At 39.5% G+C, this 27052-nt stretch overlaps 1 protein-coding gene across 4 annotated transcripts; it reads left to right on the top strand.

The window, feature by feature from the left end:
* Window positions 1-28: 28 nt before the first annotated feature.
* Window positions 29-27052, top strand: RCOR3 (REST corepressor 3). 4 transcript variants are annotated; one of them, XM_059468440.1, is made up of 12 exons: window positions 29-252; window positions 731-787; window positions 6814-6891; window positions 8364-8416; window positions 10123-10284; window positions 10642-10766; window positions 12194-12272; window positions 14911-15129; window positions 16817-16894; window positions 17681-17738; window positions 22898-23139; window positions 23568-27052. In XM_059468440.1, the coding sequence occupies exons 1-12, from the start codon at window positions 111-113 to the stop codon at window positions 23910-23912; spliced, it is 1638 nt and encodes a 545-aa protein (XP_059324423.1). In that variant the 5' UTR covers window positions 29-110; the 3' UTR covers window positions 23913-27052. The 4 variants fall into 4 exon arrangements, with proteins under 4 accessions (XP_059324423.1, XP_059324421.1, XP_059324424.1 ...); XM_059468438.1 differs by having other exon boundaries at window positions 12194-12290; XM_059468441.1 differs by lacking the exons at window positions 29-252; window positions 731-787 and adding an exon at window positions 8527-8651 and having other exon boundaries at window positions 6875-6891; window positions 12194-12290.

The raw sequence follows: 27052 nt of genomic DNA, 5'->3' as shown, positions 1-27052 counted from the left end.
GGAGGTGCCCGAGGGGGGGGCGGGGAGGGGGCAACATGGCGGCTCCGTATTAACTTCCCCCCCCTCGGCAGCCAGCGCTACCGTCGCTCTCCCCCGCTCCTAGCCTTGGCATGCCGGGCACGATGGAGAAGGGCGCGGAGCTCTTGGGGGGAAAGAGCCGGACAGCCCCCAACGGCGCCAAGAGCAGCAGCCCCTCCAACGGGCACTACTCGGAGCCGGAGAGCGGCGGCGGCGACAGTGGCGACGAGCACGGTGCGAGCCTGGGGCCGCCCCGCCGGCGGCGGCAGGGGGGTGGCGGAGGCGGCGGGAGGGGCGGCGAAGCGAGCCGAGCCGCCTCCCCCTTGCCGGTGCCGGGGCTCCGCCGCTCCGTCCGTGCCGCGGCCGCGCGTGTGCGGGGCGGGGGGGGCGGGAGCGCGCGGCGCGGCCCCGCGGCTGCCCCCGCGGTACTTAACGATGGGGAGGGAGTGTCTCCCGGGAGCCGCCGCCGTCCCCATTGTTCCGCTGGAATAAACTCCCCCTTCCGCCTCCTCCTGCCCCCTCCTTGGCGGTCGTCGGGGCTTAATCCGCGGCGGCGGCGGTGGGCGGGGGGTGGCGGGGGGAGGAGGTGGCTTATTCCGCACGGCCGCGGCGGGGGCTCCGCCAGCCCGCCCGCCCGCCGCACGGCGGGAGCCTGGGACGGCGCCCGGGGACGCTCCAGCCCTTAATTTCTCTTCTCCCCTTTGCCTTGCAGATGTAGGAATGAGGGTCGGAGCGGAATACCAGGCGCGCATTCCTGACTTCGAGCCCGGTAAATGGCTTTTCGGCTGTAACCTGACATCTCCCGAGGCGGGAGGGGTGGGCTCGCCGCCGGGGCGGGCTCGCCCGGCGCTCTCCGGCGGCGGGAGGCGGCCGCGGGGCTCTATTTACGGTGCTTTCGAGCCTTTGTGTCGACGACCCGGTGCCGGCGGCGGGAGGCTTGGCCGGGGCAGCATATGCGCTCCGGGGGCGGGGGGCTCCGCGGCGGGGGATTCTCACTTCATTATCGGCCGCATTATGTGGATCCGGCGGGAGGCGGCGAAGCAGAAAAAAGCTTGATTTTTTTTTTAATTTTTTTTTTTATTTTCCCCCCTGCTTGTCCTTAAACCTACAACCATAAAAAAATCTTTGCCGAGGGGTGATGGATGTTGTCGGGCACGGGTGGGAAGTGATGCGCCCTGCCGGAAGCGGAGCAGACCTGGCTGCTGGCTGGAAGATGCGCTCGGTGGGAAACTCCTGCTCCCGGTTTTGTGTGCTGTAGTAGCCGGGCTGGCCCCACCGTGGCAGCCCGAGCTGCTCTCCTCCGCCTTCCTCGGCCCCCAGCCCCGCCCCGAGCGATGTGGGTACGCTCGGCCAGCCTGGTACTCGGCTCTAGCAAGTTGATTGCGGGAATGCTGCCGTGCCTTGCTAGGCTGAGCAGGGAGCGCCCAGAGCGTTCAGCAGTTCTGCTGTAGCGGTGGGTCAGATGAAGCCTGAGTAGTTTGCTGCTCTCCAGGCAGGCTCCATGGGTGTGGGATGGTCTCTCACCAGAAGGGGATTGCCCCCGGGGTGCCTCCCGGGGCTGCAGCGAGCCCCTCGGGATGGACACCAGTCCCCGCCGGCCAAAGAAAAGGCCGGGGGAAGGAGAGCGCCAGGGCGGGATCAAATGAATGCGTGATCTTGGCTTAAGGGAATGCCTTCCCCTAGGAAGGAGCACGCAGTCCATGTCTCTTTGTTAATAAGGCTAATTGTTTGCACCCTGTATTTTTACATTGCCTACAGAAAAATATACACGGATAAAAATGATAGTTTCCCACCTCCAGCCTGGATTTGCTTTTCCTATAGGCCACTTAAATTAGAAAAACACCTAGTGTTTTTCTTTTGATTAAAAGAACTCTTCAGCCCTTGTAGGACAATTGAGGTTCTGTGGTTTCAATTTTGTAAACTGTATATGCAATAGTACCATCACATTAGTAACTAGAACTAATTTTGTGTTCTCCTATAAGCAGACTTTTTAGAGCTCCTAAGTGTTTCTGGGGGATGGTATTCAATTAATGCCTCTTTCTCCAATAACTAGGGTTAATATATACTCACCCTATCAGATTCCTTAATAATGGAAATGTTTCTTTAATAACTCCTGAGTTACAGGCATAATGTTTTATTATGAGTTATTATCCTTCTTGGTGTGTGTATTTTGCTTATTAGGGCAAGAAGGTAGTGATTTATTTTGGAACACCTAAGTCTTACAAAATAAATTTAAAAGTCCGTCAAGTTTAAAAGTACAGCACTTACCAAGTTAACAGATTGTTTATCTGAGGAGATATCAGCAAGATCTCATTCTTTCATCTCTTTGGTTTTTTGGTTAATTTTTGTTCTGGTGAGTTTTGAGGCATAATTTCTTAGAGACAAAATTCTGTGCCCTTACAGGTACATTCAGACGACTTTTTGTAGCAAGTGAGGTAATAAGCTCCCCTTTAGTTCCAGGTTTGCATATATGGACATGGCACTGTATTTGATTATCCTTAGTTATGTTTCTTCTTGGAATTGTTCTAATGCCTTTTTTTTAGGGTTTATCAGATACTTTAAAGTATGTGTTTATTTGCAGTACTTTTGAGTGCTGTTTTTTAAGCCCCTTGAGATAAATAGGTGGGAGAAGGGAATCAGTGATGGGTAAAAGTAGACATAATTCTAAGACACAAAAGTCAGCCCTGATAAACCTACAGAATACTAAAATGAGTGGAATAATACCAAATCCTTGGGTTTCACTTAGCTTGTCTTGAAAAATAGCCATAAGCAATGCTCTACAACAATACACTGAGGGACAAAATATTCATGATTAATGTTGTGATGGCAGTAAACATGTTTTAAAAATTTAATTTATGTATAAAACAAGATAATTTTTTAAACAACAAGTGGCACTGTTTCTCAGTGTCTCATGGAAGAAGTGGATTGTGGTTGGAAGCAGCAATTAGGCAAAGTTCACTTTAGTATACTCTTACCCCCTCCACACCATATTATTTTTACAAGCAAACTTTCAGATAGAGCTTAAGAGAAGGAGAGTTTTTAATTGTCACCAACTATTACAGCAGTGAGAGAGATTTTGTCACTGCAAGAAACAATTTTAGTAAGTAAACTTGGGTATTTTACTTTATCTAATTTGCTGAGTTAACATACCACCTCTTGCACTCAGTTTTTTGTCTCCTCCTCCTGGTTTTACTATAGTATTTTATATTCTTGGTGAAAATTTTTCTGCTTGTGTTTTCTGACCCACCTATAGATCCAATTGGATGTTACAAAGCTGGTATCTTTATATTGTGGGTTGTTTACATTCTTTTGGAAATCACAGTAGAGAATGCACCACTCTGTTGTGTCAATCACAGAGAGCTGCTAGAGAAGTTTTATTCTACTCAGACTCAGACTTCACAATGGTTTTAGTATGAATTTTGCCTACTTAATGCTGAAATACTTCATTTCCCATTTACCCTCTTTTCAGGGCTGGACCTGGGGCTGTCAGGAAGAATGTTTTGTACCATTTAAGGTCACTTAGGAAAGCATTTGTCTGTATGTCTTTATAGCTTTTCCCTCTCTAGTCTTCTGATAGGAAAACAGGCTTTTTAAAATTGAAATTATTAAATGGTGTGGGGAAGGCTTAGTCTTAAGCAGAGGAAGGTACATTTTCTGCTGGAAACCAACATGTTGTAAATTGCCATGCTGCCCTGCAATGCCCTCACTGTGTCCTGTATGTTTCTGGGTGATCACTTTATTCTCAGTACCTGGCATCCTGCATTGAGCTGCACCAGCTGTGCATACCCAACTTCTAGTGTGAAGCTGCAATTTAGAGAGGGTCAGTTTGCTGCTACGATTTCCCTATCCTGGAAGTGGTGCAGAGTGCCTGTTGGTCACCTTCAGCTGGCTGCATTTCCTGACTGGCACTGGCAGAGGGGTGCAGCAGCAGCTGAAGTGCAGAAGCCTCTTCCTCAGTGGCTTGGAGGTGTGTTTTGGGGAGAGGGAGACTTGCTATTCTTCACTTGTAGCTCTTGGTCCTTCTCTTCCTCGCTGGCTTTCAGGTCTTCTAACACACTTTGGTTAATGTGTTGCAGGGTATTTCCAGCCTCCCTCCCTTGTAAAAAAGATCGTGTTGCCCTTGAGGTGTAACACAGCCTCTTTGGGGGTTAGGGCTGCTTCCTTGAGTGCTTGGGGAGGCAGGAAGGTAGGTCATGGTCTTGCATATGGAGATGATGCCTTAAGTTTTAGTTTTTGTATTTTTCAGATTCTGTGCTGCCTTGGTGTGTAGTTCTGAGCTTCATATTAAGTGTTAGTAAGTTCTCTTCACAGGGTAGTTAGACAAAACAATCCTTTTGCAGCTTGAGAACCAAGGATACAAGGACCCAAGGTTACAGCCTTCAGGCCCAAAAAGCATAAACAACAGTGAATTGAAGAGAGCAAACAAGGAGGATGGGACTTCATAACCTGAAGCTGTAATTGGACAATTAACCCCAATATGTAAACTTATACAAGTGTGAAACCTTGTGACTGGTTGTCCATCTTGTGACCTTTTTGCGTCCATCTTGGGTGTAGCCCTGGCCAGGCTCTTGTACTGCCCAAGGTGTATCCATTGAGGCCTTTTAATAAATGCCTGCTTTATTATTTTAGCTCTGTCTAGTGTCTGTTCCAGCTCACCTCTCAAGGCATCAGAGATGGAGGGACATGCTGTGCTGAGGTCAGGGTGCCTTCCTTCAAGCTACCTGTATGCATCTCATTATTCCTTTGTCATCCTGGCTTTTCTTTGGCAGTGTGAAGGTGCCACCTGAATGGAAGCAGATGTGATTCCTGCTGGGGACACAGCACTGTTTTGAAAAGGGATGTTCTAGTGGTTGTTGCTTGTTTGTCATGTGAGGGTTGCACCTCATCAGGGGAGTGTCACCACATACATGATCTCCCGCAGGCACAAGAACTCTGAAACTATTTTTTTTTTGCTTTAGTACTTGAATATTCAGTTATTCAGTATCTGGTAATATCCATGATATCCCCTTGTCTGCGAGTATCTTAAGTTTAGATATTTTTTTTCCTCATAACCTGAGATTCTAATACCTTCTCTGGTGGTCCTGCTTTCTCCTCATCTTTAGGTAGAACGAAATGCAGGATAGTGGTCATTTACTTGTGACAAGAGAAATGTTGTGCCTGTAACAGCTTGCCCTGCTCTTCATGAAGTCTTGCATTCCTAATAACTAAAAATGTCATGTTTTTTTATTCTAAAGTGGAATGTTATATTAAGGAGTTCATTCTTGTGTACCAAAAACCTTTCAGAGTTTAGTAGTGCTTATGCCTTGAACCTGGTGCATTATGAGTGTACGTACATTCTTAACCTGTTACAGAGTTTATGCTGCACTGAAGTTATCTGCCTTACACATCTCATTTTGGAAAGGCACGGGAGTTCTTTAATTAACTGTTTTCAAGTTCACAGTTGTGATGGATCAAGATTGCAGAGATGATAGCAGATACAAAACACTGCCAAACCGAGGAGGGAAGAGCAACAAAACATAGTACATAAAGGGAAAGCATGACACTGTTCTTTTTTTAAGCACGGGGTTTGGTTTTTTATTTGCTTCAAACAAGATGTAGAGCCTAAATATAAAGTGTGTGAGCTTAAAATGGAGTGAAAAGTTACTTGTTTCACTGAATAAAAAAAGCTGTTCTTCTCCAATAAGGATGCAAGGATTTCTCCTCTGAGGGTGGTTACTCAAGGAATTCATACTGACATTAGATATAAATCCAATTGTTGAGCAATTTCTTAGCGAGATAAAGTGTTGTGAACAAATAGATTATAAGGGGCTTTATGTTTTAGACTACATTTGTGCAATAGTAGTGGAAAGTGGCTCTTGAATGAATGCTTTTACAGTATTGGGGAGTTTGCTTTTACAGCATGTTTTCAAAAATCATATGCTCTGATGTAGTGCTTCAGTGTTTGTATCAGTACTGCTCTGTCCTGATGGGTTGGGTAATTTGTATTGCTTCCCTTTCTATGTTGATGTGGGGGTAAAGAAACCAAAACCAAAAATTACTTTTACATCTAACTGCTTTCTCCAGCTGTGCAATTTGGTTGACTATGAATATTAAAATTAGAAAATTAGAAAAAACAAAACTAGAGGGAGATTAACAGAATTGTTTCTGGTATAGTTGTTAGTATAGTTTCTCCTTGAAAGGGATCAGGGATGGTGACTGAATTGTGGCTCTTATCTATTTTTGTTTGTTTTATGAAGTCTAACTGACCACAGCAGGTCCTAATCCTCCTATGATAGTGATAAATGTTAGAGCCCTAACAGACAATCAAACTGCAGGAGAACAAAGTTGCATCTTTTCCAACTTCACAGGGAGTGTATTTAGATATGAGAAAGAGAAATTCCTCACTATGGGGTGGTGAGGCACTGGCACAGGTTGCCCAGAGAAGCTGTGGATGCCCCATCCCTGGAAGTGCTCAAGGCCAGGCTGGATGGAGCTCTGAGCAGCCTGGTCAAGTGGAAGGTGTCCCTGCCCATGGCAAGAGGTTTGGAATTAGAAAAGATTCCTTCCAACTGAAGCAATGCACTTAGTGGTTTAATTGTGGTAACCAGGATACTGTCTAATATTTAGTTGTACTTGAACATCTGAAGAGTAGTGTTCAGATTCAGCCATTTGATAGCTTAAGGAATTAATTGTGAATTAATAACCCCCCCCAGTAGCTGGACTTGTTACTGTGGTTGGCTTTTGCTTACTGTCACATAGTTGTTCTCTAGATCATAGTTATTAAATAAATACTGAGAGTTACTTGTTTTCTTACAGGTGCCACAAAATACACTGATAAAGATAATGGAGGGATGCTTGTATGGTCTCCTTACCATAATATTCCTGATGCCAAGTGTAAGTCCTTGCCTGCTTAGGAATTTGGGTGCTTAAGTAAACTAAATAACTGTTTCTGGTGTGCCTGTTTGTCTTTATTTTACACACAGTGAAACTGCAGATAATTAAACATAAGGCTTCTTTTTCTTTATTTAGAGAGCTCCAGGTAAAGCAAAGATGATTATTTCTTATGTTAGTAAAGTCTTTATTTCAAATCATACTGCCTATTTTGTATTATCATCATCATTTTCTGTGAGACCTTTTGTTATTAATTAAAGAATAAGATATCTGAACATGAGGAACTTGCTGCTTTAAATTCCTAGGAGGAGGAGTTGCAGTGGATGAATTTAGAAAAGATTTGTTGAGGCCCACTTCAAGGGGAAATCATTACTGCTGTCACAGAAGGAAAAACCAAACATTTTTGCCCTTTAGGAGTGACCTGAAATACAGGAGTCAGCTGACTAAATGTGATCAGTTATCTGTTTAATCTAGTTTAAACTTGTTTCCTGTGCTAGAATTTCCCATATGAAATATAGGGGAGTAAACTTTGAGGATGCAACCATGAGAACCTCATCCTCAGGACAGTTTCTGTCTAATACCAGTAGTTAGAGATTTATGTCCCTCTATGTTTGAGGGAATGCACCTTTAACTACTGCAGAACAGTTAGAAATAAAATACAGCTGTGATCATTAAACACTTTTTTCATTCCTTTAAAGTACAATTAGCTCTTTGCAGCAGCAGTGCATGGCAAGGGTGTCCCTTGTCCAGTTCAAGAAGGAGGATTTGATTATTTCCTTTTCTTGAACATGCTTCCTTTCACTTTTTAGTTCCATTTAATTTTGAGCTCTAGAAGGTGATTAGGAAAATGTTCTGTTTAAAAATAAAGTGGGACTTAATTTCAAAATTATGAATGTTCAAAGCTGGCTCTAATATTGCTAAATATGATCTTTAAAATTTTATTCCTTAGTTTTGTTATCTAATAATTGAATTTTCATACTTTCTATTGAAAACTGACTATGTGTCATAGTTAAAATCCATATTGGTTAGTGAAAGCTATAGTAGTCTTGAGGATATGCATAATCATTGATATAGGATCTCCTTGCTGTAATTTCCAACATGTTTAGGAATACAAGCAGTAGAAGTAGTTAAATTTAAAGCTAACTCAGAGGGGGTTCCAGAAAGGCATAGCCTTTCAAGAACCAGCTAGTCTCTGCCTTAAATAAATAAATAATGAGCCTCTGTGGTTTTGTTGTAGTAAAAATATGAAAGAAAGCAGAATTAGCTTGTGTAAACAGTTTATAAAATTAATTGTTCAACAATGGTCATTGGGTTTATTTATTATTAATAAAGCTGTGAGTATATTTAATATTTTGGGGGACCTGGGCCTATGCAGTGTGTTAAAGCATGGGGAGACTTTCCCATGTTAGGTTGTTAATTCTGTCATAGAGCAGAACTAAGTATTAAAGAGTAATTCTGACATTGCTTTGTTACAGTGGATGAATATATAGCAATAGCAAAGGAAAAACATGGATACAATGTGGAACAGGTAAGTGCTGTGGAATGAGAGTGCTCATTTAAAGGATTTTTTTAATATAAAACTATAACACAACTTATTTTTCCCCTTGGTTACCATTAATTAACGCTGTTTCTCTTCAGGCACGGCAGCAAACACTGCAGTTAAATGGATCTGCATACAGTTGTGGTCTGGATTCTCTGCAAAAGATTGAGCTCTTTGTTTTCATGACATGCTCAGCTTGTAATGTGCACTTTTGAAAGGTTTGGTATGTTTCTTGATACACTGGGCATGTCATGCAATTGTGTGTGTATATTTAGCTGAAGAGTTTCTTAGGGAAGCAGCTTACAAATTTAAAGTTTAACATTAGAATGGAAATATGGTACAATTTTGAACCATTTATTGATACGCACTGAAAAGGTTTCTTTCATATTGAAAAAAACCTGGAAGCCAACTTCAATTGAGTGGCTTTTTTCGGAGGCAGGACACCAGACTCAAGTTTTAGCTCTGAAAGCAACAAACAAGTTCACTTTTTATTTAACAGCCTTTGGCTACCATTCCTTAAAAAGTTGGGATAAAACTTTGCTGGTCTGCATGTTGTTCTATCACAAAATTCTTCATAAATTCTTCAATTAACCAATCTGTGTAAAAGTGAGGTTATCTGTTGCAAAAAAATATTTGCTGTACAATTGAAAAGAAGTTGTATGATCAAGTTTTGGAGGATGGAAGCTTGCTCATCAACTGCTGTCTGACAAAGAGGCTGCCAGTGTTACAATGTCCAGAATATACCTGTGGTTTGGTGTTACTTCTTTATGCCTTGACTTCTGTTAGGCAAGAGGAGGAACTGATGGATCTCAAGTCTCCAAGAGATGGATTTCCAAAATAACTTCTGGTGCAAAACATTTGTAGACTCCTCACAATGGAACAGAAATTCTCTTTGCAAGAGGTGTTTGTCACTTGCCATTTTAACAAGAGCAGAGTTTGCTGTGTGCAGGTTGTTAGAAGATGTGAAATCAGGGGGTTGGAGAGATGCTGGTGATCGTGTCTGTGCTGTGTGATTGAAACTGGGTGGATTACATTGCCCAATTCCCATGCCCAAATCTTGGCATCGAATCTGCCTGTGGTTCTCTGGCAGAAAGTCTAGTGAACATAAAATCCTTTTAGACTGGCTAGAAATGAAATTGTATAAGAAAATATATTTAAATTTTGCTTCTTTATTAGGCGCACATGACAAAGTGGCCATGCTGTTATTTGTGGATTGGAGAGTTGTATAAAGACCGCTCTCACTTTGAACTCTCAGACTTGCATTCTGGATGATCCTCCAGCTACTGAGAAGTATTTTTATTAAAAAGCATTAATACTTAAAGTATTTTCTTTCTTGAGTGGGCTGGTAATAAGGGCCTATAAGGGGCTGTGTAGGTGATATATGCCTGTAAAGTAAGAAAGCAGGTCAGTTTTGAGCCTCTCAGCCTAGTTCAAGCTGCTCTAGAATTACTGCTGCCATGCCAACCTTAAATTGTCTGGCTTTCATACCATTAATAAAGTATAGATGTGCCCACTGTCTCCAAAGAGAATTTTGTAACCTATGGTAAAGAGCCAATAAAATTGTAAACACATTTTGAGAAGGGATTCTGCTAGTCAAATTTTATTTCAAGCAAATAAATTGCCTGTTTTTATTAACTTGTCTCAATGTTTTAGAAAATTGACTAAATCCAAAGAGGGACTATTTCTTTTTAAAGGCTCTCGGCATGTTGTTCTGGCATAAACACAATATTGAGAAGTCCCTTGCGGATCTCCCCAACTTCACTCCTTTCCCTGATGAATGGACAGTTGAAGATAAAGTCCTGTTTGAACAAGCATTTAGCTTCCATGGAAAGAGCTTTCACAGGATCCAGCAAATGGTAAAGTAATATTTTAATCAGAAGCATTAAACAGCTCAGATGCACTAAGAACAAAGGCTCCTGTTGGGCTGAATTTTCATGTTGATTTCTGTGTAAAAGCTTCAGGAAGAACCTTGAATATAAGATTTAATTTAATTTCATCGTGTGTCTTGGACATGCAGCTTTTTCACTCTAATGAAAAAAGCCTTCTCCCCTTTTCAAAAATGTGTATGAAATACATCCCTCCTTTCAATCTTATCAATGCATTTAAAATATTGTTTGAAGTTTTATTTGTTTATAAACGGAGCAGAATTATAATTCTGGGCTTAAAATTTAAATTTTAAATTTAAGTGTTAATCTGTTGATGAATTCTTCTAGCTCCCAGACAAGACCATTGCAAGCCTTGTAAAATATTACTATTCTTGGAAAAAAACTCGCTCTAGAACAAGTTTGATGGATCGTCAGGCTCGTAAACTAGCTAATAGAAATAATCAAGGTGACAGGTGAGTTTTATGTTCTTAAGTAGCTAACCAGAGACTGAAATCTTCCTAAGTAAAGATGTGAACTAATTTCTAGCCATTGTTTCAGTGTGAACCATGTGTTTCAGGTTTGAACCCCTGTTGTGCTATCTCTGGTTTTAGCAAGAGGTTTGGTGCCTGTGCTTTAAGAACTTTATCACTCTGGTCTGTGTGAGTTGTAATAGGAGATGGGAGTGTTTTAATGGATAACTGTAAAAACAAGGATTTAAATCCTAAAGTCTGTTACTGTCTGTGCAGGAGTGTTTTTGTGGGGGTGGGGTTGGAATTTTCTTAGTTTGCATTTCTGAGCTAATATGGAACTACAACTGAAAGCACAACCAGTATAAAGAGCTGACACAGTTATAATGCCTATGCATTGTTTTAGAACAAAAATTTATATAAGTTGTTTTTTAGAAGACTTACAACTGTTATCAGAGAGAATTAGAGCTCAGAGTGGTTTTGTTGTCTTGCATAGAAGGGAATAACATTTCTCACAGTTATTATAAAATTTAAATCTTATTGTGCTCAGTATATGTAATAATTAACTTGCACTTTTTAAAAGGTGATATGTGTAGCATGTATAAGTAATATAATCTATGTTTATATGGGAAGCTGTAATTTTATGTCTATAGATAATTGCTTAACTGGAGCAAAAGGTGTCTTTTTAATTATATGTTATTTTGAATAACTTCTGAATCTAAAGTTCATATGCTTATTTAGTGATTCTATTTCTGAAAAATAGCAAGCTAAAATTAGTTTGCTTTTAAAATAGCAGTTTGGAGGGGTTTGGTCATAACTAGAAATTTTAGTTTGTTTTTGCATTAATTTATTCAGAAATTATATTGTCAGAATGACTGGATTGGGCTCCAAATTGACTGTTCTCTTTTTAACCTTTTCTTTGATTTAATTCAGTAAATTTCATTTCTCTCCCCTAAATTGCTAGATTTTAAGCACGTCCCATGTTTTCCCATCATATGCCCTATGCTCCCCACAGACTTCAGCAAGGGTTTGTTCACCTGGTGCAGTGGTTTGAAAATTGGTCTATTAAAACTAATGGGGCAAATGAAAGGTTATTTCTACCCTTGGTATACAGTTGGCCACATAAATGTTCATGCTGGCACAAGTGGTTGAATTGAAGAAAGGTGACACCAAAATTCTTGGCAGCAGTACCAGCACTGCTTAAAGTAACTTTGAAACTGTGGTTTTTGATTGCTTATTTATCATAATAATTACTAGAATTTAATACAGGAAATCATGCTTGTAACAGCTGACTTTTGAAAACTACAAATAATGTTGAGATGCCATATTCTCTGAATAGATAAATTCAAGTAGATAACTCTTAACCTGGTGCATACTTAGATTTGGGTTTAAAAAGTAATAAAGTGACCAGCTTTTTTATAATCTGTTTTTAGTGATGATGATGTAGAAGAATCTCATCCAATGGATGGAAATGATAGTGATTATGATCCCAAAAAAGAAGCCAAAAAGGAGGTAACAGATAACTTAATGGTGAATGTCAGTTTGTTTGTTTTAAGTGAATGTGTTACTGTGAAGACTGAGTTGTAGTACAGAGGTTTAGGTTTCAACCTGCTGAACTCCCAGGGTCTTTAAGTAGTCAGGATCTTGATGATTTCTCACTGAAACAAAATTGTATCATGTATTTTTGCCATTTTGTGGCTGTAAATGCATCTCTCATTGCCTCCACTGTGTCCTGAGAACTCTTCAATTTTTGTGAGAGAAGTATCCTCTCACAACCTAGTAAAACAGGTTGTATTTGCCCTCCTTCAGTCTTGTTAATGTTTACACTTCTACTGGTTGTGAAGTATTTGAATCAAAATGTTTTCTTTGAATTTTAAAATTAAATTACATTTTTCAAAGAACAATTTTGTTGTTTGTTCAAAGCCACAATGAGGTGATGCATTTCAACTAATATGTGGTTTTACTGAGATGCTTTTAACTAATAGATGTAGAGGAAAAACATTTTTGTCCTAATGAGCACTTACTGTTAGCTTTACAGATGACTGCTGTGTTCAGGGTATGTTCAGGTTTTAGGAGTTGGAGTTCTTGTTCTAAACATTAAGCTATCTATGAACAAGAGTAGAAAAACACATTTATAAGTGTGTGTTTAGTTGTCTCTTTGATCAACTTTAAGCATATGTGTTCTTCCTAAATCAGCCAGTTCATGCTTCTCAAGAGTGAGACGAGAGGTTATGCAAAACTTCAGCACTCCCATGAAGGGGTATCTTGGATTATGAATAAAACTTTGCACTTTTCACAAAAATAATATTGAGTAAGGGACTGATAAGTTTAGCTTCTGTTCTGAGCTTTGCAGTGACCTTCAATGTATCCCTTTATCTACTGGCCTTGGGGGAAAAAGGACAATTATCTCTTTCAGTGAAAGCATTCAAGATTACTTTTTTAACATGGGCATGTTTTATAGTACTTGCAATGTCACATGGTCTGATAATGTACCTTTTTACTTTTCTCTGTTCTAACAATGTCCCTGCAATCTAATGGTTGGAGTTGCTGCCTTAGCCATGTCTAAATAAGGGCTATTTTGCTCAATTTACTTGGTTATAGTTTGAATTATGACATGCAGTCCAGAATGCAAGTGGCATGTTGATAGACTTCTAGGAAAAGGACAAATAGATTTGTAGTTTCTGATGAGCTGTTTGGATCTGCACAAGATAATTTTGTGATCTAATAGTTCTGGTAGGATTTGCATGCTTTCACTTCCTAAGCAGAATATAAACTGAGTAGGCTGCTTGAGCACACAGAGCAATGGAAACTTTCTGTTACCAGATGAAACAAATATAACCTAAGCTCTCTGTCTTGGCAAGACAAAATTATGAGAGAATATTTTTACTTTAAATCCAGATTGAACACACAGGAACTGCAATTTCATACTGAAAGAGCAATGCAGAACCAAAACCCAAATAAGTATAAACAGGGCAGAAGTAAACTTAACCTTGAAATTTTTGCATGTCAAAGATGTAATGCTCTATATCAGTTTTCTGGGGAAGAGCACATATCTTAAGTGCTTTTAAGGTGGCCTCTATGAAGTCTGTGGGCTGGATTAAGATGTTCTATTAGCTGGGGAAGAGAATGTGGCACAAGGTCAAATGTAGTAAAACATTTGAAGGCTCTGTTTGCTGCTCTGCACTACTACTACAGAAAATAATAATAATGATAATAATAATGGCTGCTGCACTTGGTTTTGCAGTCACTGTGATCAGATGACCACCTCCTCTTAACATGCATGGGTGCCAGCAGGCAGGAGCAGTAGGGAGCTGCTTGAAGTAGGGAAAAGCCTGAATTCTCTTTCTGTTCTGGTACTAAGCATTCCTTTGAATTAGAATATCCTTGCAGAGCAAGTAATTTTTGTGTCTCTGCTTCTGGGCTATAGGGAAACTACTCAGTTGCTCTGAGGGAGTCACATACATGCTGAGAATGTTTAGGTGCCCACACATACCAGAACAAAGACTTAATTTCCTCTTTGCCATTCCTTTCCTTTCCAAAGAAGCAAATGATCAAGGCCCATGTTTTCTAAATTACAAAGATTTTTATAATGTTTGCAGGGGTATGTCCATACTCTCTCTCCCAAATCCCAAATCAACTCCTCCTCATCCCCCCAAACCAGACAGTACAGTCTCTATGTGGAGAGTGCTTACAGCAGGGAGATATGTAATTTTGCATTCTTCTCCTTTAGTATTTGCCCTAATTATTCATATCTGATCAGAAATAAATGTGTAAAGTCACTGATTATTTGTTTTAAAAACAAGATACATACATGTATATATAACTTATGTAAGAGATCCATAATGTTTGCCCTTTGTCACAGTATTCAGACTGGGGTTTCCATACCATTTACTGTATTTGTGGCCATATTAAAAAAACGTTTTGAGAACTCACCTTTCTTAGAGTCATGCAGGCTTATCCAGCAGATGACTGGTATGCTCCAACTCATCTGCAAGACATAGTTGGATACTACATGCAAAGGAGGATGTTACCTTAAGTTTTATTTGTCATAAATACGACATTACAATGCTATCTGATACTTCATTCTTTTTAGTAAAGTTGTATACAAGATACTGTTATTCTTTAATGATTTATTTCTTGTAAATTAAAGGGCAATAATGAGCAGCCTGTTCAGACCAGCAAAATAGGTCTGGGTAGAAGAGAGTATCAGAGCTTGCAGCACCGCCACCATTCCCAGCGTTCCAAATGCCGGCCACCCAAAGGCATGTACCTGACCCAGGAAGATGTGATAGCTGTTTCCTGTAGTCCCAATGCAGCCAACACAATTCTTAGACAGCTGGATATGGAACTAATCTCATTAAAGCGACAGGTACCATGGGTTATTGGTCTTGGTTTGTTTGTTTGTTTTTTTTTTTATCTCAGATTGTTCTGATTGTAATGGTTTTGAAGATTCTGAAACTTCTTTAGATTCTGTGAAGATTCTGAAACTTCTTTAATGTGAGTCTTCCTCGTTTTGTTCCACAGTTACCACCACAAATGCTGGATAGTAGCTGCTCTTCAGTTTTGTTTTTTACGTTCATCTGCTCTTTTGGATAAAATGAAGCAAGATTACTTTTTACTTTTTTTTAAAAAAGGGTAGCATTAAAACAGTGCTACAAATTTGGGGACAGGAAAAATCAAAAGTCACATTTGATTTGAATTTTTTTTTTTTTTTTTTACTTTGTTAGAAGTATTTGTTTGAAAAGCAAAAATGAGACCAATGGAGCAGAGGAAGTTACATTTGTTATGCTTTAAATTGTAGCCATTTTTATGGATGTCCTTTCCCACATACTATGAAAGTATGAGAGGTGTGTGGAACCCAGATGTGTAAACCTAGTTATTTGTGTTTGAATTGATAAGTTTTCTACTTCTTATTAAATTTAGAAAAGCTTTTTAGTCTTCACCTTTAAAAGGAAAATTGCCTGCATCCTTTGCATGAAGAAATTAAATTTTGGCATTTCAAGTTGAAACATGTAATTATTCAGCTTCTAAGGGTACAGTAGTTATGTGCATGCTTGCTTTCTAGGAGCGAGGGGGCTACAGAGTCAAGGCTTATCTTCTGGAATTTCTGCCTCCTTGTAGAGCTGCCATGTTGCAAAATCACGGAGTGAATAAAGGTTTTTTTTTCATGGGGTTTTTGCTCCCTTATGTTCTTTTACAGGAGAAATAAGCTTCTTTCTGTCACAGCAGGACTCTGGGGCTAAATAGCATAGGTGGGTTTCACTCTTTAGCCTTAAGTGTAGGTGAGTTTCAGCCTTGAGGTTGTGTTTCTCTTTTCTCTTTTTTTTTCTTTTTTTCTTTTTATTTTCTTTTCTTGCAGTGATCTCAGAGATGCAGCCTTTGGAATCCCCCACTGAGTTGTCTGCTTTTGTGTCCATGCTTAAGAACCCTTGTAATAGCTGTGCACCATAGTATGCAAAACTATTTTCTTACCTATGTTATGTGCTTCAATGTCAGATTTAAGTGGTTCATAGATGTGTATATGTTCAATTTGGAAGGTCTGTCCTTTTTATGAACTAAGAAATACTTAGAATAATTTCAGGAATCCCCCCTAATTAAATTAGAATGATCTCAGGTCAATGAAAAGCATCTGTCAGAAGGAACTAACTGAAAACATCTCATGAATTTTTTTTTTTTTAGAAGGAAGAAGTTAATAAGTTAATATATGCAATACAACTCATGTCTAAGAATGAAGTTTTGTGTCTAGAGTATTCTTAATTCTTCAAGAACCTATGCATCCTTATCGAAAATTACTTGTTGTGAACAGCTTTTAATATTCTTGCAAACAAATTGTTGTTTTGGAAGACTGGCTTAATTTTTTTCTCTATAGTTAACTGATGTGTTTTGTTTTGGCTTTTTAAAGTTTTTTTGAAACAGTTAAAAGTAGTGAAGCCTTAAACCATAATATTTCTCTTTTTAACTTAGGAGGTACACTTGTGGCAATCCTAGTGAAGATAAATGTGTAAAGTGACCAACTTTCTTTGTGGAGCTGATTAACTTTGTTGTTTTTGACCAAGGTTCAAAATGCTAAGCAAGTAAACAGTGCACTTAAACAGAAAATGGAAGGCGGGATTGAAGAATTCAAACCTCCTGAGGTAAATCAGAACAAACACTGAAACTTGTGTCCTTGCACTTACATTAGTGGGAAGCTGCAGAAATGTATTTTGCTACAGCCTGGTGTTTGCACTCCAGCAGCAGCTTAAACAGGATCCATTAAATTATATGCAGGGGGGAGTCTGGCTTCTTTACAAGAAATCAGTGGTAGGCAATTTTTAATGGCAACTGGTTGAAAAAAAGAAGCAGAAAAAACTGAAATGTCATGTCTGTTCACAGTAATAGGGGGCTGAAACTGAGCCCTGATACATGGGGGCTTTTTGGATTAAAAATAGGTAATGTAGATTGCCAGTAATAAATGGTGTTCTGTGTGAAAACGTGACTATATATACATTTTGGCATCTAAAATGAATGATGTATTACTACTGAAGTTCTGGTTTTGCTTGTTTTAAAGGCTTGGATATGAAACATAACATGAATGCAAAATGCTCTAAACACCAAGTCCAAATAGTTTAGGTAAATGTTACTGTAAATTCAGACTCTGTCTGCATAAAGATCATTAGCTTGTGCATAAGTTATTATGTAGCTGATACTAATACTTACAATAAAACAGAGGAAAAACTGCTGGTATAGTTTTAAGCTCAATTCCATAAACACTATTTCCTCTGCATGAAAGCAATCTTAAACTATAAATCTTTTGCTTAATAAGCAAGGGGTTGTTACCTATTTTGCAAACTGTAGTGCAAGTAAAATAGATTGATGCTCAGATATCTTGCAGCTGTTGAAGCAATTTAATGATCTTTGTGCCATTTTTCTAATTTTAATAGTCTAATCAGAAAATCAATGCCCGTTGGACCACAGAAGAGCAGCTTCTTGCAGTACAAGGTATGTTAACAGTAGCAGCAAGTTGAAATGTGATGCAAAGGATTTGAAGAGGTGCTTAGACTTATATTTGTATTTCCCTCTAATGCAAAGCTAAACTTTATCTGATCACCAGGAAAACAGCAAAACTCTTGAGAATATTTAGAACATTTATTCAAGCAATATGACGTTAGGCTTTCTGTTACCCATGTTAAATTTCAAAGAGAAGAGCTATGCAGCATTTAACAACTGTATTAGTACTAGAAAGTCCCTTTAATCATCTTCTAAATCACATTACATGAATTTCTCTAATGTGGAAGACTAAAGCAGTTGTTAAAGTAATAAAATGTGAAGCATTTAAGACATCTCCAGTATCCTAAGGTAGGAAAAAGCAGGAGTAAATCTGCTTTACTGTTGCTTTTCTCTGTTCATGAGGGAGTAATGGGCAGGTATCTACCCATCAGGCCTTTTAAGATTCTAAAGCTGGATATGGATGTTTGACTAAGTCTTACTGGGCTAAAACCCCAGCATTTTCTGATAAGCTATTCATACAGTTTATTTGCATTTATTTCATTTATATAAAGGAAAACTGACTCTTGTATTAGCAGGCACTGCCAAATCAAGGAACATATAAGGGAAATGTCTGGAGATGCTGTCTTGAAGGCACGTATTGACTTACTTACGGGGATCATCTTTTATAAAGATAATAGCTCAGTTGTATGTATGTGCTTTATTCCTCTGTATTCTTCACCTTGAAAATGAGAGACTAGGTTTTAATATTAAAATATTCAGTGGATCAGGATATCAGTGTAAAGTTGTCAGGTATGCCATACCTGGTGCTTATTTATTAGTCAGATGACTGAACCTAAAGTTAGGTTGTTTTGATGTGTGAATGGAAATGCAGAAAGACCTGGTGAGTGTTAAATCATGCCTTTCAACTTACATACTTCATGCTTGGATTTGCACCTCCAAACTGTCCTCTGTCCTAAGTTCATTCTCTCACTATTAATAAATATGTCAGTATTTTGTTCCCAGATGCAGCTGAAGGAGATGTCTCTAGTATGATAGCCTAGTAAAGACAGACTTGCTGAAAGAGTGGGAAAAGTCCAAGGTCATTGTTCCTGCCTTGGAAAGAAAGGATTCAAACCATCTTGCCTTTTCATAGTTTAGTTATTGGAGTTCTGTCTAAGCAACAGTTTGGGAAGTGATAAGAATACAGTCAGGTTTTGTTAAGCTATGACACTGTGACCAACAAGACAAATAACTAGGGCCTGAGCAAAAGAGAGTGAGGGTTGGTGGTGACTCCTTGGAGAGGAGATCCAGCCTTATGGTCTCTAGGGATCTGGTTCTGTGTTTTATAGAGGTAGTCAGCCTTAAGGATGGGATGATAAATCTGTTTTCATTGACATGTGCTTATATGTATTGTTTCTTCTGTGAACTCTTTCCCTTGTCACCATATAAAATGGAGATGAGAGAGAATCTTAATGACAAGAACAAAGTGTTCTAATTATCCCTCCCTTACTCAGTGCTTGCTCTCTCTCCTGGAATGAGAGGGCTGTCTCCCATGCCTCAGGCTGAGGACCCTGATTTCTTGCTTCAAAGCAATTCCTTGAGGTGGTAGACTCCAGGCATGAGGGAGCCATGCTGTGTTTTTCCCTGGGTTTATTTTCAGAAGGTAGCCACAGTTGCTCTGCTAAAAGCTTCCATAATGTGCATTAGGCTTGGATTTGAACCTTGACTTGAACATGGGGACATTTAGTTCATACACTTTAAAATAGATTTATTTCATTAAATGTATTGGTATATTTTGGCATATTGGCTTTTAATAATTTTACAGAAATCACAAGCATTAAGCAGGTAGGTGGCACTTACATGATTTGTTCATTTGAATTTGGACACTAACTGACCAAGGAGATTGTAAATATAATCTGCAGTAATATAATTCTGGTACTGTTTTTTGTAAACATGAAAATACTTATCTGCAGGCTAATCTCAAGGGATTGCCAGTAACTAAGGAAGAGGTAATGAGAAAACCTATTTTAAAATAGAGCTGTGTGTAATCTTAAAAGCAGTGTGGGTGCCTGCAGTGGGGTTGTGGACTCAGATTTACAATCTCTGAGCCATTATATTCACAGTATAATTTATCATCTATCAGTTCAACTTTGAATAGTTGTTGAATGTAATGGGCTAGTTCATCAATTAGTGTTCTTAAATTACAAGATTTTTTGTGCTGAAATGTATAAGAATGATCATATTTTCAAACTAAGATGTTTGCCATAAAAATGCAATTGCAAAAGTGTTTTAACACTTGTTTAAGACAACAAATTTGCATTGTAAAGCTGTGCGTGACTTTCATGGCATTGCAGGGAAAAACAGTTGGGACAATCAGGATCTAACTCTACATAAGATAGTTGCCAGGAGCACTGTAATCCCATCACAGTGGAGCTGCAGCTCCCATTAACTATTTCTGCCTTCTTGTGGTGCTGTATCATATTGCTTTGCACCCTGATTAATATTGTGTTGGCTGTGCTGTACAACATGAAGCAGTGTAAACAGAATCAAACTTGGATTTATGAGTTTCTCCAAGAGAGACATTCAAGATAAAATGCTGTAATCAAGAGCATGCACGTGTTCCAGTGTACCTTTGCAGCTGGATGAAGTTCTGAAGAGCTTGAAGGATTCCTGTGAGCTGGGCTGCTTTCAAATGAGCTGGGAGAAAACCATTCATTCATACATGGGAAGTGAAGCTATGCAGTCCTCCTTTTTGAGCTTCACTTTCATCAGCCTAATAAAATTATTGAATCACGGTTTGAACACGTGAGAAATAATTTGGGGGTGTTTAGCACTGAATTTGTATAAGGATGCATAAGAAATGTGCACCAGTTTGACAGGGATGGTGACTTGGCAACAACTCTTAGAGATATGCCATCACCTTAGACATTAAAGTTTTATAAACACACAGTGAATTTTCTCTATTTCTTATGTGGCTTGAAAGGCTTTTAATACCTCATTGTGGTAGAGCAGTGGTAATAACATGGAAAAGAATCCAAAGTGAGCAGTGCTGTGTGCAGCTAAACTAAGGAAATTTTAGTTTATTTAGATTTTCTTTTCAAGAGTTGGGTTCTCAGTGAAGGCAAGAACACCTTGTTTTCAAGCTGTTTGCTTGGAAATAGACTTTAAGACCTTATTTTTTGACAACTCGAGCTGAAGATAACCAACAGGCTCAGTTGTTTTGCAGATTAAGGGAGGAAAGAAGTGTAGCCGCCATAGTAACATAAAAGGCTGAAATCACTAAAAGTCCATATTAGTTTTCTAACAGAAATGTGCTTTGTTCTGCTGGGCACCTTGCTCACTTGATTAATTGTACAGGATGTTAGATATATTGCAGTGGATGTTTCATGTTCATTATAAATAGTAAGGGTGGTAATGGTAGGGCAGACAAAGAATTTTAAAATACTGGAGGCAATGTTGTGTGGGCACACACAGCTTTTAAGGAGTACAGCTGATACCTTGTACAGCTGATAAAGCACAGAGCCAAATCCCTGTCTTTGCTTTGCCTGGATCCATGCCCTCCCACGTGGCTCTGAAATCTTTCCAAGGTTCCTGCAATCAGGAGGGTTGTATTCTTTTGTACACCCCAGAAAAAGATACTACATAATGTAGCTGGGCTCCTGACAGCTGAAACATCAGCTTCAGCTACAGAATTTGTTACTGTCCTGGAGGTGAACTTTTCTTTTAAATTGCACAGAGTGTACATTACCACATCAGAAGTGCCTAATAACAAGGAAAGTAGAAAGGAGCAGAACAAACTGAAGGTCACACTCTTCACAATTAAGTTGAAAAGGAACATAGCTTTCAGATTTGAAACAACTCTCACTTTCTGAACACTTTGCTTCATTTTCTGAAGTGAGGCATGAAATCAGGCATAAATTTCTTTTCCTGTAATGAGAGAGTGCCTGTCCTCTAAGAACTGTAATACGTTCCAAATGAGTTTAACTATCACAAGCTTCACAGGAGAAGTCAAATTGTAATCCTCTCATGCATAACTGACAGCAAAAAAAAGCCTTCTGTTTACTCAGTCTGGAACAAAACTGGTAATTTCTTCAGGTCTCCAAACTTTTTGACACTTGTAATTAAAAATATACTTTGTGCAGCTAAAAGCTGTGGTCTGCGAGGTGGGAGAGGTTGAGGGTTTTTTTTCTTAAGCAGGAGAGGGGAAGAACTACACACATGGCCTAAATATAACAAAATATATATAATTTTTATTATAATTCAAAATTTAAGTTAAAAACAATGGAATGTTGCACTCTATTTTTTGTATTATATTCAAATGTAGTTTTAGAAGTATTTAAAATATATATTGGGGTTTTCTTTTCAAGTGCTCATAAACAAAAGCGATTACTGATGTCAGTACAAAAATTAATGAAAAGAACAATGCAAATCTCACCTGTCATGCTGCTTATCAGTAGGGGATTTAATCATGGAGGGTTTTGCTGGGCCATCTTATAAGCAGGCACTAGTAGCTTAAATATATTTACATTCTCCAAGGTTTGTTGGGCAGGCTTTGTGGGGTGAACACTTGACAGTTGCTCTGTGTGGCCTGAGTAGAGCATGTCACACATGCAGGAATGAGCAGTAAATTGTGATTACAGAGCTGTGCCCCCTGTTCTGCCCTCTGCCACTCCTGCCCCACTGGCCGTGGGAAAGGGCCCTGTGCGTGCAGCTGGTGTGGAGGGAACCTGTAGGAGCTGTCGGTGTTCGTCAGCTGATATTTCTAGCATTTTATTCTGTTTACAGCCATTCACACGTGCTCAGTCACCTCTCCTCCCCTCCTGAGCTGATTTTGGGCTTCTGCCCTTACTGTGAGCACGCTGAAAGACTCGCTCTGTTTGTCAGGGACCAGATCTCTGTGGTTTTAGGTTGAGAGATTTGGTGAGTAAGCCAGGATCTTTTAAGAAGAAGGGGTAATAACTTTTTAACAAAGTTCTTGAATTGTGTGTTGATAGCTGTGCTATTAAAAATTACTTTGTTTTAATGGAAATTGAGGCCTTCTCCTAATGGAGAAGTTCTCCTAATTAGCGAGCCCTCGGTTTGCAGGTCCCATAGGTTCTCTCTATAAATACATCACACGTAGCTGTGTCTGACTGATTCTTCACAGCTATGTTATTTACTTTGCCTTCCAGGTGTCCGAAAATATGGTAAAGATTTTCAAGCTATTGCAGATGTAATTGGCAACAAGACTGTTGGCCAAGTGAAGAACTTCTTTGTAAACTACAGGCGTCGGTTTAACTTAGAGGAGGTATTGCAGGAATGGGAAGCGGAACAAGGAACCCTGGCTTCTAATGGTGATGCTTCTGCTTTAGGGGAGGACACAAAAAATACTTCTAATGTGCCATCAGGAAAGAGCACTGATGAAGAAGATGAGGTGTGTTTTGTGTACCAGAAATAAGTAAGCATGGGTTGAGGAACAGCATTTTATGTAGTGATAAAATATAAGGTTAACTGGTGTGGAGTGGCAAACCGCATTCTAAAGAATGATGATGAGCTTGCATAGAACTTCAGCCAATGCCGTTAACCAGCCGGGAGCAGGACCGCACCTTTGATAGTGACGATCACGTTACTGTTTTACCGTTAAAATACACTTCTTGCTCTAGAAGAAGACTTGCTTTGTAAATATTTTTAGTTCTGCTGTCCATAATGTTTTGGTTGGTGATTTCTTTTCAGTAACTTCTCGGTTCTTTGGTTTGATTTTTTTAAATGCTGTTTCCTGTGTAGTGGCCAGTGGCAGCCCAACCGCGTGAGGTCCCGGCCGGGCCGGCCGTTCACACCGTCTTGTCTTTGTCCTTTGCGCAGGCACAAAGCACTCCGGCCCCTCAGTGTTTAGGCCCTTCACCTCCAGCACACGCCTCTGCTCCGGCCCCTGCCGCTCCCGTGGCAGCCCTAAACCAGCCGCCCCCGTTACTGCGCCCGGCGCTGCCCGCCGCTCCCGCTCTGCACCGCCAGCCGCCGCCGCTGCAGCAGCAGGCGCGCTTCATCCAGCCGCGGCCCGCGCTCAACCAGCCGCCGCCGCCGCTCATCCGGCCCGCTAGCTCCGTGCCCCCCCGCCTCAACCCGCGGCCCGTGCTGGGCGCCGGCAGCGGCCAGCAGCCGCCCTCGCTCATCGGCATCCACACAGAACCTCAGTCCACTCTGCACTGAAGGAGTGCCGGCGCCGTTATGCTGACTCCCGCCTTTGACAAATTGGATCCATGTACTTTTTTCTCCCCTTCGTTATTCGGAAAAAAAGAGCGAGCCTTCACAGGTATCAGACCAGTTTTCCAGAGGAGCGAGCTAAGAACTAGACACGGAGCGACGTCAATGACCACCTGTATAAAAATATTTTTATGCCGAAGACTTGTACAGCAGAACAATGCCTACGCTGCAGCCCTCCTCTGTATGAATAACTGTTGAAGGAAGCTAACTTCTTAAATGAATAAATGTTCAACACACCAAGATTTTGTTTAACTGATTTTTACTCTATTTATTTTATTACGGTTCTTTATAGTCAAGCATCTAACTACAGGAAAGTAGTCTGGCAAATCTAGACATAGATAATATTGTAGGAGACTTAAATGTAGTGATGGGGTTTTTTGTGTGTGTGAATTTTTTAATTTTTTTTTTTACCTTTTAGCGAAAGAAAATAATGGCTTTAGATTCAGAATGTTTGACCCTGTTTAGATAACAGCATTTCACACACTTGTAAAATGTAGGTCTTCTCTCCATGTTTTTCCCAGAGCATCTTAGCTTGTTTTAAAAGGTACTGGCTTATTAAATGCTCCTCTTTCAGAGTAATCTGAAGACTCAGTGAGCTATTGTACCAAATTTATTAAATCTCATGCACGTTCTACTCATAGAATTAACTGGAAGTAGGAGTCCGGTTTCTTGCTGCAGTCCTTTGGGCTGAGCAGGATGGAGTGGCAGCAGCTTCCACCACCCAGGAGGATGACAGGACAGGAACTATCTAGCAAGAAGTATTAATTTAATTTGTTATTCTGCTAATTCTTCTAATGTAAGTACAGTAGAATTCTATTCCTCTGAGAATGACTGTCTGCAGTTGTGTATGTTAGATCACTGATACCTTGCTTGAGCATTAATGAGGGAAGTGTAGAGGCTGGTGGTGCTGGTAGAGTATCATGAGAGTAGTTACCTCCTGCCAACCCAGTCTTACTTTTAAGTGATTATCTCTTGACTCCTGCTATATTTCTGACAAAGTTGATTACATGAGCTGAGGGTATTGGGAGAAGGACAAAGGTGTTTGTTTATTTTATTGACTCAGTAAAACCTGCATATAAATATTAATATTGCTTCCAAATTATAGGAGTTTGAAAGAAACTCATTTCACTGCATTCTCATCTGAAATCTTGATTGATGCCTAATAATCTTTCAGGGCGTGGGTTGTTTTTATTGTGTTTTTATTTGTAAAAGCAGATGCCTCTAACCTCCAAGTAAACGAGGCTGCAAATATGAGTAGCACTGTTTGAAACCATGTGATCTGAATTAAGCTATTGAAGAATAATGCATTTTGATTATGTAATAATATTCATGTTGACTGTTGTACTATTTTGAAAGGTTTTTTTGCTTGTAGCTGAAATGATGTCTAAAAGTTATTTTAACTCCTTTTTGTTTTTAACTAGATTTGCCCTTGACCAAAATGAGACTTCTTATGCAAATGGGATGTGCTCTCCCTAGGTTTTTTTCACAGATAAATTAGGTGGTCTAATGATCAGTTTAGCAGCTGAAGAAGGTCTTTTTTCAATGTGCAAAAGCAAGTTCTTTTACTATCAGATTCTATTTTATTTGAAAATCTAGTATTAAAGTTTGATAGTTGTAACCTGAATTGAAGTGTTGACCTTTATGTTTTAGTTCTTCATTTTAAAATACTCTCAAATAAAACTTGAGAGATTTTTCTCTCTGAAGAGCTTTCACTGGTGTGCTGAGGTGTCATGCAAAAGGTCTTTCTTACAAATTTTCTTTTGCCTCAGAGTAGGTGCTTAGCCACTATGTGAACATCAGATGATCCAATGTCTAACTAAAGCAGAATTTTAAAACAAGCACCAAGGAGTTAGTGGTCATGGAAACTTGTGTTCTGGGAGTCAGGAGTCTTTAGTGTGCCCTCGTTAGCTGCACACAAATCTGGCTGCTCTCTGGTCTTTAAAACCAATGAAAAACCAAGATGGTACATTTTTACAGTTCAATTGTTAACAGTGGTAAGATTCATCTTCGGGATTTTTTTTTTTTTTTTTTCTTTTTTTATCTTTTTTTTTTTTTTTTTTTTACTTTAAGCATTGAGTCTCCCAGGTGTGTGTATTGTACATCTGCTAATTTTTGTCTTGTCTCTTGTCGATAGACTTCAGTATGCAGAATGTTGGGTGTTACAGGACAGTTGGCCACCACCAACTGCCATGAAACTGTTCAGTACATTGTAATTCCGTTTAATCTTGTTTAAATATTCTATAACTGGGCAAAGGTGCTGTATTTGAAGGGGGTGGGAGGGTCAGAGATAGGTAAGGTAGTATTTCTTAATTTACCTACACTGTAGCACACAGTAGGGAACTCCTAGCATTTGTAGTACTAAATAAGTATGTACATAGTAAAATGTCTTTATTGTGTGCTTTGCAGAATATGTGCATACAGTTTGCACGTCCTGTTTTGGGGGGTAGGGTATGTTTTAAGCAGTGTTTGCCTGGAGAGTGATTTGCTTGCTGCTTAATCAAAGGATTAAAGTTTCAAAGAAATCTGTGTCTTCTATTTTTATGTACCTTGTAATGGTCTAATATGTTAGGGCCCTTATACTGTGATTCTCTTCTAAATTCATTTCTATTTTTTTAAGAATTAGAAATAAAATTATACAATGGTGTTGATTTCAGTGGGAAATTTCTTTTGCCATAGTCTCCTGTTTTGTCATGTAGTAATGAACTCTGACTTCAAGGTTGGCTTAATTTTGTCACTTTAAAAAATGTACAATGTTTGCACACTAACGTTGGGCAGAGAACGTGTATCCTACATTGTTCAAAGCTAATGTAACTCTACAGCTTTTTGTACAGTTTATTTTAGTTAATAAAGCAAAACGGTACTAAAAAATTACATTTTACAAATGCAAGGCATAATCAGAACAACATGTATTCAAGAAACAACACTTGCAAAATATGGATGTACAAGAACTATCAGATTTAATTGTTGCACTTTAAATCAGAATGGGTACGAAGTTGAGCAGGTATTTCTGCATTTAATAAAACAATCACTAAACATTGCACATCATAGTAAAGCAGTTTAATTTGTTGCTCCTGAGCAAAAAGAAA

Source organism: Ammospiza nelsoni, chromosome 3 (genome assembly GCF_027579445.1).
Source record: "Ammospiza nelsoni isolate bAmmNel1 chromosome 3, bAmmNel1.pri, whole genome shotgun sequence".
Classification (NCBI taxonomy): Eukaryota; Metazoa; Chordata; class Aves; order Passeriformes; family Passerellidae; genus Ammospiza; species Ammospiza nelsoni.
This window is presented reverse-complemented; position numbering and strand designations above follow the sequence as displayed.

What these genes read in the sequence shown, in the direction of transcription:
- RCOR3 (XM_059468438.1), top strand. Translation starts at nt 111, where the DNA reads ATGCCGGGCACGATGGAGAAGGGCGCGGAGCTCTTGGGGGGAAAGAGC. An exon ending in TAATATTCCTGATGCCAAGT is followed by an intron (nt 6,892 to 8,363) that starts GTAAGTCCTTGC and finishes GCTTTGTTACAG; the next exon opens with TGGATGAATATATAGCAATA. An exon ending in TAATCTCATTAAAGCGACAG is followed by an intron (nt 15,130 to 16,816) that starts GTACCATGGGTT and finishes TTTTTGACCAAG; the next exon opens with GTTCAAAATGCTAAGCAAGT.